General features: G+C 54.5%; 1 protein-coding gene across 5 annotated transcripts in view; it reads right to left on the reverse strand.

Moving 5' to 3' along the window:
- The window catches only part of TFCP2L1 (transcription factor CP2 like 1), a 61,982-nt gene that overhangs the window by 12,943 nt on the left and 30,021 nt on the right, over positions 1 to 19,018 (reverse strand). For 3 of the 5 annotated variants that reach the window (XM_067742179.1, XM_067742182.1, XM_067742178.1), the window contains 8 exons: positions 12,802 to 12,878; positions 12,148 to 12,253; positions 11,353 to 11,459; positions 10,089 to 10,241; positions 6,421 to 6,531; positions 3,945 to 4,036; positions 2,087 to 2,135; positions 1,912 to 2,005 (listed from right to left, as the gene is read on the reverse strand). In XM_067742179.1, the coding sequence (XP_067598280.1) occupies positions 1,912 to 2,005; positions 2,087 to 2,135; positions 3,945 to 4,036; positions 6,421 to 6,531; positions 10,089 to 10,241; positions 11,353 to 11,459; positions 12,148 to 12,253; positions 12,802 to 12,878 (789 nt within the window). Of the gene's footprint in view, positions 1 to 1,911; positions 2,136 to 3,944; positions 4,037 to 6,420; positions 6,532 to 10,088; positions 10,242 to 11,352; positions 11,460 to 12,147; positions 12,254 to 12,801; positions 12,879 to 19,018 lie in introns of all 5 variants that reach the window. The other 2 variants (XM_067742180.1, XM_067742177.1) reach the window with 2 other exon arrangements.

A 19,018-nucleotide genomic window follows, 5' to 3' on the forward strand; every position in this document is an offset into this window, starting at 1 on the left:
TGCCTGGCCCTCCCTCTGGACCTTTTATTGGCATCACTGTCAGTGACGTATCTTATCAGTGTGATCGCGTGTGCACTTGTCCGGAGACGAAAGCTCACGGCTCCCCGACGCTGCCGTTCTGAACGCGCCCGGGCACCCGTGCACCCAGCACCCAGGTCAAGAGGCAGGACATTCCCACCATCCCACGGGCCACCACCTCCCCCACCCTCACCTCCGGGGAACTGCTCTCCCCACTTCTCACACGCAGAGGAGTTTCACTTGGCTTTTAGCAGCTGTGTGAATAGAACTGAACACTAAGCACTTCTCTAGGTCTGGCTCTCCCTCCAAGCTCCGTCTAAGGGCTCATTCGTGCTGCATGTAGCTGTGGATCACTCGTGCCCACTCTTAGGTAGGATTCACTGCACGAATAAAGCACAGTTCCTGTACGCCCTCTCTGCCGCTGGGCTTTGGGTGTGCTCCCAGTTTGAGGCGATCATGAGTAACTGTCTATGAGCATCCTGGTACGTGGATGAAGACGAGTCCCTTCCTCGAGGCCCGAGGAGTCCCCTAGAGCCCTGTGCCCAGGTGGACTCTGCAAGGCACGAGGATGCCTTCAGCCTTCTGCGGAAAACTTCCCAACAGCCACGTGGTCTACAGCCACAGCATTCGCCCCCGTTTCCTGCCCCAGTTAAGATACAGTTTTAGGTACAACACTGCAGGTACACTGGCTCCCCTTCCATGGGGAATAAAGCCAAACTCCTTGCACTCTCCAAGAGGGCCCCTGGGCGCCTCTCTGACCTCACCTGCCGCCCGGCCCACTCGGCCCCATCACCGGGGCCCTCCGCTCCGTAGTCACACCTGGCAGGCCCCACCTTGCGCCTGCCCTCTGCTTGGAAAGCTCACCCTCCCACACCCGCCTGGCTCGTGCCCTTGCCTTTCCAGGTTTTGCTCAAGGCCCCCTCCTCGGCACGGCCCACACCACCCCCTGCTTAAGGGGGGGCTCCCCTCCATCCTCCTCCCGCCCAGGCTGGCCCAGGTCCCTCCACCAAGCCTGCCCATCCCAGAAGGGACACGGCGTGTTGAGATGGGCGGTTTACACCTCCGCGCTGACTCAGAGCTGCCCGAGGACAGGGTCCCTGCCTGACTGCCCTGGTACTGTCTACCCGCAGCACAAAGAACATGCTCAGAAAAGCTGAGCTCAGGGACTTCCCTGGCAGTCCAGGGTTAGGGGGCCCCGGGTCCAATCCCTGGTTGAGGAACTAAGATTCCGCAAGGCGCGCGGCGCAGCCAAAAAAAAAAAAGAAAAGCTGAGCTCAAAGACCACGGATGGGGTGCTGGTTCCCTTCCACTGCCACAGATGTCCTTGAGGGCCAGTCTTCTGGTTTCGGCCAACACTTGACTCTCTGTCACTCTGGGCCGACTGCCGGGGAGCAAGGTTCATGGCTGTTACCCTGTCCCCCAATGCCCCCGGCTCAGGGCTGCTGTCTGATGGGACCACCAGCAAGGGCTTGAAAAACCTTTAGAGAAGGAAGAGCTGCTTTCCCTTCTCGCCCGTGGCTGTACCACCATCTCCCGGGTCACGGCGCTGGAGACAGCACGACGAGCAGCGTTTGCAAAGAAAAGGCTGGGAGGCTTGCTGAGTGTGCACTGGCCTGTCGGCTAAGGGCCTCTTCTGGGCGAAGCAGAGCCCACACTGCGGGGGAGGGGCACCTTGAAAAGGCTCCCAGACGGTCCTCCCGCAAAGCCACGCTCGGCTGGACACCTCAGGGGCAGGACCGCCCACGAGCCCACGGCCCAGGGCCAATACACACAAGTGACCACAAGTGACCGCGCTGGGTCACCAGGACAGACCGCGGCCCCTGGGGAGCCAAGCGCACATGCTGAGCGTTCCGAGATGCTCGCGGGGTCTGAGCACCATTCAGAGACGCTCACCTGAGAAGCTGGCGAACAGCCGGCAAAACTGGGAGAATCTGTTGCGGTGGAGCCACTGCTGGGCGTCCTGCGTGGAGGCCGAGGGAAGCAGGTGCTGCGGGCAGAGAGGACGGGCCTTGACGGGGTGCCCGGTGCGCACGGGACAGGCAGCCGGCGCCCAGCCGCGGACACTTACGTCACTGCCCACGGGCAGGGCCTCCACCGGGTGGGTTGGGGAGCTGTTGCTGAAAGGAAGAAGAGAGGTGGTGAGCGGCGAGGATGCTCCTTCCTGGCTGAGAGGCTCCTCGCCGGCCTGCCCTTCACTTCCCTCTGCTCTGGGGCTCATGAAATGAAATGGGCCCTCGAGAAAAATACAGACCTGCTCCATCCCTGGAAAGCCCTAACAAAGCCTCTGGTGTGGACGGGGGCTCTGATTAACTACACACCCTCATCCCTCAGCTACGGCTCCAGGGCTTGTTTTGGCCAGATGCTGTGGTCCCCACCCCGAGCCCCAGCACGAGGGAAGGGCAGGTTGACCAAGCAGACCGGGACACACGCCTCACGGGGACTCAGTGCTGGGACAGCGAAGGGCCAGCCACACCCAGGAGAGGGCAGAGGAGTCCCTCGGGGAATTATTCTGCAGTGAACAAGCACCCACAGTTTGGCATCCGCCACGAGAAAACCATTCTCACGTTTTTCCCCAAAGGGAGGCAGAGACCTGAACACCTGGGGTTTTATGTCAAGAGAAAGACACATGGAGAGACGACCCTTCCAGATGGACAGTGGTGATGGTACCACTTGAACGGACTTAATATTACTGACCTAGCCACTTAAAAACGGTAAAATGGTAAATTTTATGTTTTGTGTATTTTATCACAATGAGAAAAAAACAGACCCCTGAGGGGATGAGCCCTAGACCAGTCATCGGTGACTACATATGCACGTCATCAGGGTCTAGGGGGTGCCAGGGACTTTATACATGTTCCCCTGAGCCTGCGTGGAATTCATGCTCCCCCGGTTGTGAGGAAACCGGAGCTGCAGGAGGTTAAGGAACTTGCCCCCAGAAAGGTGCCGATTTAAGACTAGGTCTGCTGAATCTAAATGTGACAGCCCTTCCTCGTGCCCCCTCTCAAGGAGGACTGTCCTCACCTTGTAAACCAAGTTCATGTCTCGCTTACCCATCAGTAGTTATCTCTCTAGCACGCGTGGGCTCCATTCTGCATGTTCTACCCTCACCTGTTAAACCCGCCTGGCACCCTCCCTGCCTCACCCTGGCCCCACGAACAGGATGGGCAGAGCCATCACAGGGATGCCACGGCCCTGGGACAGGTGCCACAGCTGCCCGCTGGTCCCTGCAGCCCCGTCACCTCGGAGTCAGCACCGCCTGTGCCTCGGCAGGGCTGGACCACCAGCAGTGAGGCCGCTTCTGTGCTGCAGGCCTGTGACCCCAGGGGCAGGGCGGGTCCTGAGCTGAGTCCCCCTGCCTAGTGACCATGCACGCGGGTGCAGAAAGATCTAAGAAGCCCCCCCCAGGGACCTCCCTGGTGCTCCAGGGCTCAGGACTCGGCGCTTCCACTGGGGGGTGGGGGTGGGGGGGCGGCACGGGTTTGATCCCTGGTCGGGAACTAAAATCCTGCAGGCCGCTTGGCGCGGCCAAAAAAATGAAGCCCCTCCGGCCGCTGCAGGGTCCAGAGGTCTGCCTCCTGAGGCCCCCGACGTCCAGGAGGTGGGCTTTCCCCTGGGAGGCACCAGGCAGGCTACCTCAGGGGGCCGGCCCAGGACCCCCGCAGCCCAGCCCACTTTAACCGGGGGAGGGAGTGGATGCCTGGTGCTCCGCTGCCCTAGCAGACAGCCTTCCTAGAGGTGTGTTCAAGCACAAGAACCTGGACGCGTGATGCTAAGAATGGTTGTGAATGTTAACACCAGTCAGCCGCCCTGAAACCCAGATCGATGCCAGGTTACAAAAGGAGCAGAGACCCAGGGAGGAAAGTGAGGAAAGGAGCCCACACCCGTGGTCACTCCAGGGACCGCAAAGGGAGGGAGGGTGCACGTACCCTTCGCCAAGGCCGAAGCTGTTCGGAGAGCCGTTGTAGCTTGGGGACGAGGCACTGTTCACCTGGTAAACCACGTCGGGCCACGGGGAGCACTGCAGGGAGAGAGCGCAGGGCAGCGGTGGTCCCGGCCGGGCCACTCGGTTCGGAACCACGATCCTTCCACACCCAGCCCACACTGACCCGGCGCTCGGGGACGGGCACGCTGCTCGGGCCACACCGAAGAAACCAGCTAGGGCAGAGAAGAGGCGGTCCCCAGAGCAAGCAAAGCATGACACGTGTCTGTCTGAGCTTCCGAGGAGTCAAAGCAAAGAGGGAAACCTCATCGGTCCCTTGATTCCTGGGTCCACAAGAAAAGAGAGTAAAACGCAAGACAGGCCAGTTGCCCACAGGCGGGTCTTGGGAGCAAATGCACGAAACAGGGAGCACGGGGCCACAGACCACTGCCAACGGGAAAGCACCAGAGAAGCTCTGAATCTCCCGACGGGCCTCTGCTGAGGGGACAGACGAGGCGTCTCCACGCTGACCGGGAGCAGCCCCCTTCCAACCCAAGTCTTCGCACATTTACCACATTTCAGGAGCTCCCCCGCTTGCAGACCAGGGAGACGCAGCAACGCGAAAGCTGTGACCCCTGAACTCCAGGAACTTCTCGTGCGGAAGCTCAAACGGACACGCGAGAATCCCCCAAGGAAAGCAGAGACGTCGGGTGCTGCCCGGTTGGGGGCGGCAAGGGGTAGCCCGCGCACCAAGCATTCCCTGCTTCCCTTCCCTGTGACGACTGACACCGCTTTGGACACGGCCAGTCGGAAGCATTCCTGAGATTTACTATCACCCACCCGACCACAGGGTGGGTCAATATTTAACTCTGTTACGAGTGAGGCCTGGAATGTGTTGGTGCCGAATCCTGCAGCCCCAGGGGGAGGGGGGAGGGGGGAGGGGAACAGGAAGGTTGATGAGCAGACAAGAGGGGATCCGGCAGCTCCCAAGGTCACAGGCCAGGTGCGGATTTCAACACCTGGCCTGGGACAGGGGCTGGGACGTTGCCCGGAGCACGCCAGGGGACCTGTCCTCCAGCAGGGAAGTCGGGGGAGAGGCAGAGGCCGGGAGGAGAAGGGTCACCGGGGTGCCTCACGAGCACACACCAGGCCTGGGAAGGGCTAAGGGTCCAAGCACGGCCCCACACACTGCAGAGCTGGCTCTGCCCTGCTGCAAGGGGGCAGGACTCCCTGGGCCAGGGCTCTCCGGCCACCGTCAGCCTCGACCCTAGGAAAAGCCAGCATGCATCTGTCCACGCCACAGAATTAGCATCCCTGCTGCCCTGCTGCACATACTCTTCTGTGTATGGCTTTTCACACACACACACACACGCAAACACACCCTCACACACCCATAGGCCTCTTAGCCCCCTGTCCCTGGGCCTCACCCTTAACCCAGACTTAACCCCACCATGGTCAGCACTGGACCTGAGGCATCCACGGAGGGCCTCCTGAGTAAGTCAGATTACTCAGTGGACGAGCCCAACACCTATCAACTGGCCTGATGGCAGGACACAGCGGGGAAGAGTTGTTCAAATCAAAAACAGAGCCCAGTAAAAGAGGCAGCAGCAGCAGTGACCCGTGACGGGAGGAAAAGGGACCTGTGGTACGAAGCATCTCAGAGGTAGCCTGGACGGAAGAACGGCTGGAGCAGGCTGGCGTCGGCGGCAGGGCTGAGAGGAAACGCACCCCAGTATCCACCCAAACAGCAAAGAACGAGAGCTATTTACAGTCTCTGACCCAGCAATCCCCCTCCGAGAACAGATGCTGCAGACATTCTTTCCACGTGCAGGACTACACTCGCACAAGGTGTTCACGGTACCCTGTGTGAAATGGCAAGAGCCTGGAAATAACCCAGCGTCCAGCAAAGGTCCATCCAGACAACGAAAGCTACACAGCTGGATAAAGAACTAGAAAGCTCTTTATGAACAGACAGGAAACAGACTCCAAGAGAGGCCATGAATTAAAGACAGTCAACCACAGAACAGTGTGTGTGCGTACTGTCGGGGGGAAAAAGAGCGCATGGGGCAAACGTGTATGAACTGGCTTCATCTGCAGAGAACGTTGGGCCAGATACACAAGGAGTCGGGGGTCGCCTGCTGCCCCGGGGAGAGAAACCGAGGCCAGACAGTGCTGGGAAGGATATTTTCCGATGGAGATGCTCTTATACCTTTTGAATTTGGACCACATGAATATATGATCTATTCCAAAAATCTGAAATAAAAATAACCTAATCTTGAAATGCGCAAAGGGCAGCAGAGAGCTAGAAGGTACTTGTGAAACACCTCCCTGGACACCGGGCCTTAACTGAAAGCGCTCCGGACAAAGGAACACACCACGATTTAACGGGCGCTCTCGGTAGAAGCGTTCACCCCAAATGGGCACTTTTCCAAGGATCTAAACCCACCCTCACCGCCCCTGGCAGAAGGCTCCGGCCGGCTCACCTCTGACAGGATGGTGGTTTCATAGGATGGCTGGTATTTCTCCTTCTCTTGGGCCGTTCTTTTTTCCATCTTCTCTCGGTCCGTCTTCTGCTTCCGGTCAGCTCCCTTTGGCTGTAAGTGCAGAGCACAGGGGTCCAGTGAGTTCAAAGCAGGCAGAGGCAGCTGTCGGGGGGAGATCCAGGGCTGAGCAGTGGGCCCCCCCCACCCCAAGGCCAGCACATTCCCCACCTCACCCAGAAGCCCTAGCAGGATCTCACGGACAAGAAAGCACCTCTCTCACCTCCCAGGCATCCGACACACAGGTCCACCCGCCCGGAGCCCCTGCCCACCCCGAGGGACTCAGAGCCTGCTACAGGGTCCTACGGGGACTCTCCAGGGTCCACTCAGCGGACCATGCAGAAATGCTGGGAGCAGAGCTTTACCAGTGGCCACTTGCTAATGGAGAGGACCCCTCGAGGGCCTTCCGTGGGTTCCCCGTGGACCGTGACAGGAAGTGGATGAGCTGGGAGCTGCTGGCCGGGGCTCGGTCTACAATCGCACGCCATCTTGGCCATCTTGGGGGCCTCCTTGCCCCCAAGTCCTGGGACTACGACCACGCTCCCGGCTTCCACCCCAGCAGGCCCAGCTGATGGGGACCATCCTGACCACTGGGACTATCCCCTCCTGAGTTCAGGGCCTGGTGGTCGGGGCCAGATATCAAGAGTCCGCAGGACCCAGAACTGAGCGCGTTACTCTGTTGGCAGTGGACCACACGCAGTGGGCAGTCAGGGGGGAAAGTTCATCCTCAAGCTCGATGGCGCCTTTGGGATCATCCTGGCTGCAGTTTTTGACTCCCAGCTCAGGAGATTTGAGGAAATAGTCCTCAGGGGGATGCCCAGGCTGGAGGGAGGGAGGTTTGCTGGGGGTCCTATGGGGACGTGAGTGACAGACCCGGTGTCCAGTGGGAGAGCCAGGCATGCGGCAGCCGGGCTCCCATCATCGGGTTTCCCTGCTCCACCTCCGTCCTCCCGTCCTCCTGTCCCAGAAAGGAGGCCCTTCTTCCCGGCCCAGAAGCATTACTGGTAAAGCGTGGCTGAGCCTGCCTTTAGGGGGCAGCCTGTGGGGAGCCGGCGGGGCAGGGAGCGGCCCAGACACCCCCATGGAGCCCCAGGGCCGGGCTCCGAGAAGCCAGGGTTTCCTAGTAACCAGGGTGATCTGAGATGGGAGAGTGATGGGCGGTTCGGCTGGGCTGTGCCTGGCGCCAGTGCACACCCATCTGAGCTGCTGCTGGTGCGGGTTGGGGGGCTGGCCAGGTCACCTCAGGCATTCTGGGGAGCCCGTTTCGGGTATCAGAGGCTCCTATGCCCCTGCAGGAGATGGTAAGGCAGCTTCCGGCCCCAGTCCCCAATAACGCCTGGTGTGCGGCTGAGAAGTTGAGCAGAGCCCTCACTCCTGAGCTTCCCCCTCGAGCTGTAGGAGGGGAAGCTCACGGGAGCCATGGGGAGGGCTAGGCATCCCTGGCGCAGACGGCCCCTCCCTCCTACCGTCCGGCCGGCGCCCATTCCCAGGGCACACGCTCGGAAAGCGCTGGAATCACACTGGACGCGCCCAACACCTGAGGGCAGAAGACAGCTGGTGGAACCCTGGACCTGGTCTGTGCGTGACAGGAAGGGGGTGGGACTGCAGGACAGGCAGAGACCACCCGCTGCACAGCCTCGGAGCTGTCCAGGGTGAGCCAGAATCACCCTGGACCCTGGAGCACCCACAAGACCAGAGGCACCGGTGGACAGGGTCGGCAGACTAATGCTCCCCAAAGATGGCCACGTCCTAATACCCAGAGCCTGGGAGGATGTTACCTTCCAGGGCAGAAGGGGGCGAGGTTGCAGACGGAATTAAGATGGCCAACAACATGAGATTAAAATAGGAAGATGAGCCTGGATCATCCCGTGGGCCCAGTGTAATCACAGGGGCTTAGAAGTGGAGCGGGGGCGAGCAGGGGAGTCAGGGTGATGTGTGTGAGAGGGGCTCTACCTGCTCCAGCTTTGAGGATGGAGGAGGGGCCACAGGCCAAGGAATGCGGAGGCCTCCAGAAGCCGGAAAGGGCAAGGGAACAGAGATTCTCCCCTGGGGCCTCCAGAAAGGAATTCAGCCCTCCTGACGCCCGACTCTAGCCCAGTGAGACCCGGTTCAGACTTCTGACCTCCAGCATTAAAAGACAGTATGCAGTACTGAGCCACTCAACTTTGGGTCATTCTTTTACAGCAGGAAGAGGAAACAAATATGGGGCAGAAATGTAACTTCCTTCGGAGGCTGGTTTCAAGGCTTCATAATGATGCAGCAGGTTTCTGGAGGGTGCTACCGCCCTGGCAGAGAAGACAAACTCACGCTCCCCCCACCATCCCTCCCTCCCCACCCAGGGTGGCAGCGCTAACTGACCAAGGTGTCCCAGTGCACAGAGCCCGGCCAGGGCCTCAGGACCCTTTGCCCACAGCCCTCGGGCGGCCAGACGCTATCAGTGGGGATGAAGCCAGCCGCCCAGCTGTGTGGCCTGAGTGCAGACACGGGCAGCTTCAGGGCCTTCCAGTCCAGTTGGGAAACAGGGCAGATCACCACTCCACCGCCAAGTTGATGGTTCTACCTGTGGGCACTTATTTCCACATACATCCCAAGCTCGGGAAGATCAACACTGACCCAGCTTCCTCTGGGACGAGGCCCTATTTCTACGGCCGATCACTCTGGCATCTCCAGCCCCAGCAGACGGAACTTTGTCGGCAAGTCCCCAGGTCCCCTGATTGTGAAAGACGGGAAGGACGGGGAAGGCACTGGGGCTGGTCCGCGCCCCGTCCTGGGGCACCTGCTGGGATCTCCTGGCTGGCGGGCAGGTCCAGCCTGCTGGCGACGGGGCCTGTGGTCCGGCTCGGCACCGGTCCGCCCACCCTGAGGATGATGCGGGGTCCGCGGCCACCCTCCCTCCCCGCGGGGCCACCCTGAGCTACACCACTGTGGACCGTCTTTAGGAAATACTCTGTCCAGACAGATGAGGTGAGAAGCAACGGCAGGAGACTGCAGGGGGTGAGACGAGAAAGGAAAAGAAGGGAGGTACCAGGAGGCCACTGCGCAGGGGCAAGGGAAGAACATCCGCTGGGATTAACACACACACGCTACCATACGTAAAACAGATAACCAACAAGGAGCTGCTGCGCGGCACAGGGAAATACTCTGTAATAACCTCAATGGGAAAAGTATTTGAAAAAGGATAGGTACGTGTCTATGTATAACTGAATCACTGTGCTGCACACCGGAAACTCACACGACATTGTAAACCAACCATACTTCAATAAAAACAAATAAAGAAATCACATCCACGGTCAGGACCCACACGGGAGGTCTCCTAACTTGACTTCTAAGGAGAACCTAATGGGCAACTACAGAATGTGCGGCCAAAGTGCTTGGGAGGAAAAACAAAAATCTACAAGCGTGCCAATCCCACCACTCCGGTCAAGTAGAGCCGAGCCCGGCCGTCTGTGGGGAAGAAAGCAGGCAGGCTGGCTCATCAGAGCCCAGGCAGGAGCCCCGGGCTGCTCATGGGGACGCCGCACTCCCTGCTGGGCCTCCGCGTTTTGGCATCGCCATCCCAGGCAGGGCGAGGGGCCGGGTGACGGCAGATGGAGCTGGCGGGGCCGTCCTACCTTGAACACCTTGATCTGGCAGCTGGCCGAGTGCAAGTGTTCCGTGTACTCCCCATTCTCACTCTGCTTGAAGGTATCGATCTGCACCCGAAAGGGCACGCCCTTCTCGCCCCCGTGCTTCCTCGGGGTGAACTCTGTGCTGATGCAGTGCACCTGCAGGGGACGTGGGGGGCAGGTAGCCAGAAGCAGGCAAGGGTGGGCTCTGGACCGCCCCCCGCCCATGGGCTCCTCTCCAAATGGAGGTTTCCATTCCACACGGTCAGACCCACCTCCACCTCTCCGCTCTCCCCCAGTGCTGTCCACTCTGTCGGGCCGCTGGCCGCCCCATCCCCTAACCACAGAGGGCCTGCCCTCTCACCTTTGTCCCTTGACCTTGGAGGCCCCGCCTGACCACCTAAGTCCTTGCCGTTGCTCCAGGCCCACTGACCCCAGCAGACCCCCTCACTCCCGCCCCTGAGAACTCTCCCTTGGCAAATCCCACAGACCACAGAGCAGGGACCACAGCTTAGTCCCTAAGGGCCTGGTGGCCAGGTTACTCAGGCCAGGCCAGAAGCTGGGACCACTTCTTTATTTCTCGTTAGTGCCTGTTACACAGAAGGCACTTGACGTACATTTCTTGCTATAACACTGTGATCACGTCATAATACAATTCATCTTATTGTAACAGTAAACGGTAACATTATTATAATTCTTTTAAAATGCAGTTCAAGTATTGAAACTATGCAAGGCAAAAAGATCGCTCACTTTTACTGAGCGATTACTATGAACCAGGCCTTGTGGTCATGGCTCTGTTTTCACTCTCTAATTTATAAGACAGGTGGGAAAGCCAAGAGGCTCAAAACGGGACACACAGTAAGAGAGCCAGGGGCAAGCCCGGAAGCACAGGGCCCCGACTGGGCCCTTGGCCACCTCTATCTGCCATGGTGTTTAACACAAGGCCAGGTTCACAACCAGGTGCTTGAGAATTAAATAATTAATTTAATAATAGAAACAATTACGAAAAAAATTTTCACTTCAAATTATTTATGCTAGGCCATACTTCTTTTGTAAAAAGCTTACATACTGATAAGCAAAACCCACACAGGATGCTACAACGTCCCGAGTCCTGTGACTCTGAGACACACCCATCCACCCTTTCAGCCTCCTTTCCTGCAGCAGAGGGCAGGAGCCCATCAGGGCCCCCCGGAAGGATGGTTTCGAGAAACGGCCCAAAGGACCCCAGAGCTCCGGCTTCCCCACCGAGGGCAAGCTCCCTCCCGCTCACCTGAATGAAAGCAGATGCTCTCTTCGAAGGGTCCCACAAAAACTCAACTGCATTCAGCTGGGTCGGGCTGGCCCTGGGGTCCAAGATACCAACAGACAGTGGAATATCTGTGCACATACACACACAAAAGTGCAATCGTCAGCCACTCCCAAATATTTCGGGAAGGATTCTCATTACAGGTCCAAATTCCTTACACAATTCGAAATGCCAGAAGTTCTGAAAACTAGGTTTTGCGTAACTCACTGGGCAGAAGCCTGACTTGACGCCTTTACCCCATTGTGTAGAGTCATTCTGTTTTGCTGCAGGAACATTGCTCTGCTTGACTGCCTGTTGGCGGTGTGACCCGAAGCTATGGGTCTACACGCCTTACTATCATTCCAACCTCTGAGTTCCAAAACCCATCTGGGCCCAAGGGTTGTGGATAAAAGACCGCGGGCCACCGCCTGAGCCCCCAGTTCCATTCCCACTGCCCCTCTCTCTGAGGCCCCCCCGGCCCTTCATCACTCATCATGACCCTTTAAGGCAGGATCTTTCTGTAAAGCTTTCCCTGCTTCTCACTCCCTGACGGCAGGTCCTTGAATCCCGCGTGCCACCCCATCCCAGGCCCCCGGAAAAGGTGAACCGCCGAGGGTAGGCCTGGTGGCACGGTCACCTCCACCAGCTCCTGTGGGGTTTCACACAAGGCAAAAGTGCGCCAAGATGCCCTGGACAGGCCTGGGTCCGGAAGGCACCCAGGAAGGACCCCCGTGTGCCTGGAGCTCCGTCGGCCTCTCCCTCCTGGCCCGGGAGACTCACCGATGTCCAGGATGCGGTCCCCGGGCCGGCTCCACCGCCAGCCCTCCAGCTGTTGGTGCTCCGTGTACTGTAGCCGCCGGTCGTGGAACACCACGCGGATGATGCTCTGGGCGGGGGGAGGGGCAGGGGTGGCAGTAAGGGACAGCTGAGGGTGGGTCCTGAGAGGGACCCACAAGGAACCTGCCCTCAACCATCCCCAAGACAGACACACCTCCTGCCCTCCAAGGCCTGGAGCTGCCTGGAGGCTTCCTCCCCGCACCCCTCCCAGAACCCCAACAATATGAATGCCGGCACGAACACAAGTGCTGCCCTTCTTTCCAGGGTTGCTAAGCGCTCTGCACACATGGGTCCTCTACAAACCCTTCTGCACAGATGAGTAAACTGAAGCTCAGAAAAGGCTGGGAAGAGGCAAAGCCAGGCTGGAAGCCGAGTCTGTCCAACCCAGCGCCCAGTCCATCAGCCCACGCCCCTCTAGCTCCCAATGCTGCCGGCCCGCCCGAGGCCCCTTAGACAACACACTCCAGGGACCAGGAGCCCACCTCTGTCCCTGGAGCTTTCCCCAAACCTCCCAGGCACTCCCGCCACAAGCCCAGGTGCTGGGACCCCGACAGAGCACCCTCAGGAGCCCAGAAAGGGCACAGCTGGCAGCCTCACCTTCACATATTTTGTGTTCAGATCCTGAAAATCTCCCAGCTTCCGATTCTCCAGCAGTCGGATTTCATAAGACTGACCTGGAGGGGGGATAATAGGACATTTTCCATTTCTGGCTTCAAATTTGGGACTCCCCCAGCCAGAGGTCTTCTCAACACCCTCAGGGCCCACCCAGGCCTCACGGCCCCAGGGACCAAAGCAGAGAACAAAGGCCACGGACAGCTCAGATCATGCTCTGAGTTTGTCCATGCGGCCTGGAGAGGCGCCTGGGGCTCCCAAGGTAACGCGCGTGACCCCTGGAGAGAGAGAGCACCTCTACGATGTTCAAAGACATAGAATCGAAAACAACACACTTAGCGTTCAATTTACAGAACACAACTTCGTATTTCTTTTTTCTGTTTTCTTTCGGCCTCACCACGGCTTGCAGAACTTCCCTGACCAGGGATCGAACCCGTGCCCTCTGCAGTGGAAGCGCGGAGTCTTAACCACTGGACCACCAGGGAAGTCCACGACTTCATATTTCTTTATGAAGAACACCCCCTATACACTCGGATGGAGAACACAGATACTTAAATCTCCATTAAATAACTGACCGGACCCTTCCTGAGAGCAGGTTTAAAGGAACGAATAAAAGCCTGTTAAACATTGTCTCTAATTGCAGAATGAAATGCATTTTCTCAAGTTAAAAGAATTTCATGTATTTGAAAGGGTGTGGGGATTCTATTTGGGGACATGTAACCAGCACGAGCCGGTGAAAGAATGTAAATGGAGGAAACATCCGTCCATAAGAACAACCCCAAACTTTAAAGGACCTGCAAATAACCTGAAGAAAACGACACATATTTTATTGGAAAATAAAATATAGCTTGAAAAAATAGGATATGCCACATTCCTAGAGGGGAAGATCACCTAGCAAATGGTATCAACTTTTTCCAAACTAAGTAAATTCAACCACAACTCTACAACAGCTTAGCATACATCAGAGCTTCATAAAGGATGCTTTACAAATAAGAGAGAACAAATGATCTCATAATTGTTCTTGGTAAATCTAATCAAAATTTGTAAATCTTGTTCTTGGTAAATCTAATCAAAAATTTAAAAATTTTTTAAAATAATGATACACTCACAAGAAGTTACAAAAATAGTACAGAAAGGTCCTGAGTATCAACCCCAGCTTCCCCCAGTGATGGCATCTGAGGTCACTACGGTACATTATCGAAACTGACCATGGCACAGTACAATTAACTGAACTCCAGACCTCACGCAGGTTTCCCTGGGTTTTGCAGGTTTAATCCAAGTTACCACTGGATTAAAAAACTAATTTCCTGGAATAAAGACACAGACCTACTGGAGAATGGACTTGAGGATATGGGGAGGGGGAAGGGTGAGCTGTGACAGGGCGAGAGAGAGTGGCATGGACATATACACACTAACAAATGTAAGGTAGATAGCTAGTGGGAAGCAGCCGCATGGCACAGGGAGATCAGCTCGGTGCTTTGTGACAGCCTGGAGGGGTGGGATAGGGAGGGTGGGAGGGAGGGAGACGCAAGAGGGAAGAGATATGGGAACATATGCATATGTATAACTGATTCACTTTGTTATAAAGCAGAAATTAACACACCATTGTAAAGCAATTATACCCCAATAAAGATGTTAAAAAAAAAAACCAATTTCCTAAGGTTTTGTTTTAATGTGAATGACGACTCAATAGGGAAGGACTTTCTGAACCCAAAATCAATGGGAAAGAGAAATCTGATAAAGATACAGATACAGATGTAGATATATATACATCTATATCGTAAATGCAAACAGCAAACTAGGAGCAGCACAAATCCAGTGGTTAACAGCTTTAATATGTCTAGAAAAGCAATGATTAGAAAAATATTAAAACAAACAAACAAGAAAGACAAAACAAAAAAAAAGAAAAATATTAAGACTCCCTGGAGTGGGTTAAATTGTAGTCCCCCAAAAGATATGTCCATACCCTAATCTCCAGAACCTGTGAATGTTACCTTCTATTTGGAAAGAGTCTTTGCAGATGAAATTTAAGTTAAGGATCTTGAGACGAGGAATGATCCTGGTTTGTCCTGGAGGTCCCTACATCCAATGACAAGTGTCCTTATAAGAGGACACACAGGGAAAAGAGGAGGCAAGGTGACCACAGGAGCATAGATGGGATTGATGCACCCACAAGCCAAGGAATGCCCGGAGCCACCCAAAGCCGGAAGATGCAAAGAACGGATTCGCCGCTAAAGAGTCCCCACGGGGACCACAGCCCTGGAGGATTTCTGACTTCTGGTCTCCAGAACTGTGAGAGAATAAACTTCTGCTGTGTGTCAAGCCCACGTGTTTGCGGTCCTTTTGTTAAAGCAACCCCAGGAAACTAATACACTCAGTCCCCCAGTGAATAACAGAGCAGGCAGAGACTACGAAATTCAGTCATTCGTTCCAAGTATTTGCTGAGCACACAACCACACGCCAAACGCCGCGCAATCCTGGGGACACGGTGCCGTGGGCGTGGACACGACGCTGGCTGGCTCAGAGGTGCCCACTCGGTGAAGCCCCCTGCTCAGGAAGGTGGGACCCATCCATCCGGCTTTCGCCAGCCCAGCTGCCAGGACGAGTGAAAACCAGAAAGACACACCAGGCCCCGGCATCGCTCAGGTCGCGCTGCTGGGCACGTTCCATCAGAAGGAAAAGGCATGGACCCCAAACTCTTGGCCTGCTCACGTGCCAGTTCCTAAGGGTCTCACTGACCTGAATCGACACTTGTACCTTTCTGAAAAACCCAGATTTTTCACACGTTTCCGGGCTCCGGAGCCAACACTCCCTTGATAGCGACAGGCAATGGAGCCTCACACACCCTAAACTGGTTTTTCCAGTGTCCTCCACCTTCCCCCAGGAAGAATGCAGCCAGCTCTGGCATGAGGCCCAAGGCCCAGATGGTCATTACCGTGGGTTTACGGGCGCCCCAGGGCCCCATGAACACTGACCCCAGGCTCTGCAGGGCAAGCTCAGCTCAGGCCCGGCAGGCGACACCTCCCGTTCCGCGCAGAGCAGTCCCCCGACGTGAGCATCACAGGTGGCCACTCAGGGAACAGAGCTACTAATGTGGCTGTAGGCCCGGGGTCCCGGCCTCCTCCACCAGCAGCACAGACCTGACCCCCTGCTTCCCCACCGCATCTCCCTTCCTCACGGAACCCCCCAGCCACTCTGCACCCGCCCTGCTCAGGCCTCAGACAGACGCCCGGCCTCCCTCCCCATTCGGCCTGCCAAGGCGCCAACACACCTCCCCAGCCCCCTCCCACCCAGCGCAGCAGCAGCATCTCCAGTGACACACGGGCTGATGAGCAAGGTCAGGACGGCTGAATTGACCCGGGGGACATGGACATCTCTCTCCTTGGCCGGCATCACCTCAGGGCATAGGTGGGAGCTGAGGAAAGCGGGCTCTGTCAAGGCACAGGGCTGTGTCTGTTTTGCTCACCACTGTACTGTTTGACGCCGGAGGGACTCGATGTTCTGTGCTAAAACTACAGGGTTGGCAAAAGCAAGACAGCCTCCCGCCCTCAAAGGGTTGGCAATCTTCTGGGGTGTCTCAAACAGAACCGGCATAAGGCGAACCCTAGAGATGATCACACTGAGTGAAGCAAGTCAGACAGAGAAACACAAATACCATATGATATCACTCATATGTGGAATCTATAAAAAGGATACAAATAAACTTATTTACAAGACAGAAATAGACCCACAGACATAGAAAACAAACGTATGGTTACCAAAGGGGAAAGGTGGGGAGGGATAAATTAGGAGTTTGGGATTAACATATACACGCTATACATAAAACAGATAACCAATGAGGACATACTGTATAGCACAGGGACCCCTACTCAATATTCTGTGACAACCTGTAAGGGAAAAGAATCTGAAAAAGAACGGATATGCGTATATGTATAACTGAATCACTTTGCTGTACACCTGAAACTAACACATTGTAAATCAACTGTACGCCAATATAAAAGAAAAATTAAATTTAAAAATTTTTAGAAACGAAAACAAATAAGAAACAACAGAGATCCAGAGGGGGAGGTGGGGAGGAAGGGTCTGAATAAGAAAATAACACTTGGCGATAAACTCTGAAGAGTGGGCAGGATTTCTACAGTTGAGGGAAGAATGAATGAGAAAAGTAACCCCAAGCAAAACTGTAGTCGGGAGGTGGCCCTGAGAGACGTGCCTTTAGGGAACACCTAACAGCTTCCATTCACTGGGTGCTTACCCAGCAGCAAAGTGTGCCCAGGTATTAACTCACCTGAATCAACAGTGCAGTTTAGATTATGAGCCCCACCTGACAGAAGGAAGCAGAGGCTCAGAGAGGTTGCCTGACTTGAGCAATCTCACACAGCTAATCAGTGATAGAGCCAGGAGCAGAAACTTGGCCCCAGCTAACCTGGTGGGTGTTGTCTGCTGGGCAGAAGGCTCTCTCTCAACGTCGCCTTTCTGGAAGGCATCTGGTTCCATTCTGGTTAAAGTTTGCCCCCAGCATCTGGTGGCATATAAAGCGCCCCATGAGTTCCATCCCCAGTCAAGATGGTATTTTTTTCCTCCTTCCTTCTCCCCTTTAGGACTAGAAATAAAGGGGATTCTTAGGATGACCAATTCGACTTGTTCCCTGACCCCGGATAAAGCACGTTGACTCCATTTCCTTGTCTGTAAAATCCTCTGTCTCCTACACCCTAAACAATAAGCCGGAAGGATAGCAAGAGGGAGGAGAGATGGGGATATATGTCTATGTATAGCTGATGCACTTTGTTATACAGCAGAAACAAACACACCATTGTAAAGCAACTGTACTCCAATAAAGATGTTTAAAAAACAAACAAACATGACTTTAAATATCTGAAATAAAATGAAAAGATTTTGAACTTCTGGAAAAAAAAATAATAATCCAGAAGGATAAATAAATCACTACAGAAAATGAGAGTAAAGCCTGTTGTAATTTCAGAATTGTGAAATGTGGGACAAGGAAAACATGTTGGTCTTAGAATCAAGGGAACAGGATAATAAATAAGTAAACAATCACTTAGTTGTCATCTAGCTCTGTGTCGGGACATTGCTAAGCCCTCGTGAGCATTATTTCATTCAGCCCTCTCAACAATCTTATGAGGAAAACCCATTATTGCTCTTGTTTTATAGATGAGGACATTAAGATCCAGAGAGGTTAAGTATCTTGTGGAAGATCAAACCCAGCTCTGCCGGGCTCCAAAGACTGGTCACTTAGCCAAGCTACTCCGCACGGTGTCTGGTGGCTTCAAAAGTTCCCTTCTGGTTCTAATATTCAAGGAATCCGTCTGTTATATTTCTCCTGAATTTCTTGATATTTGTCTTATTTCATGACCCTGTTCCATCCGCCTAAACCCTCCCCTTTCTTTTAAGGCTCAAATTCCTAATGCCCAGGACCTCAGTTCTCTGAACCAAGATGGGCCTTAGAAATCTGATGTATATGTGACCATTCTGTAGCATATCATTTCCTCACGATAAACGAGTCTCCCTGAAACACATGTTCCTATTCCCTTTAAAATGCTCTGTATAGGGACTTCCCTGGAGGTCCAGTCGTTAGGACTCGACGCTTCCACTTCAGGGGGCACAGGTTCGATCCTGGTGGGGGAACCATGATCCCACCTTCTGCGAGACGTGGCCAAAACACAGAAAAATAAAATAAAATAAAAAAGAGAACAAGGGGATATATGTCTATGTATAGCTGATTCACTTTGTTATAAAGCAGGAACTAACACACCATTGTAAAGCAATTATACTCCAATAAAGATGTTAAAAAATAAAATAAAATACTTTGCATAGCACAGGGAACTATATTTAATATCCTGTGATAAACCATTATGAAAAAGAATGTATATATATACATATGTGCATAACTGAATCACTTTGCTGTACAGCAGAAATTAACACAACAAATTAACACAATCAAGTAGACTTCAATAAAATAATTTTTAAAGTAATAGTATAAAATACCCTGAACATATTATAAGGTGACAATAGCTAAAACCATGACATTTTTGGTATGAGGACAAATAGAACAATGTAAAAGAGCCCAGAAATAAACCTTTAGATTCCAGGAAACTTGATCTATGTAGCAGTGCTTTTAAGAAAAAGACAGACTTTTCAAGAGTGTGAGATAACCGGTTATCCATATGGAAAAATAAATCCA

The sequence above is a fragment of the Pseudorca crassidens genome, chromosome 6 (assembly GCF_039906515.1).
Source record: "Pseudorca crassidens isolate mPseCra1 chromosome 6, mPseCra1.hap1, whole genome shotgun sequence".
NCBI classification, from domain to species: Eukaryota; Metazoa; Chordata; class Mammalia; order Artiodactyla; family Delphinidae; genus Pseudorca; species Pseudorca crassidens.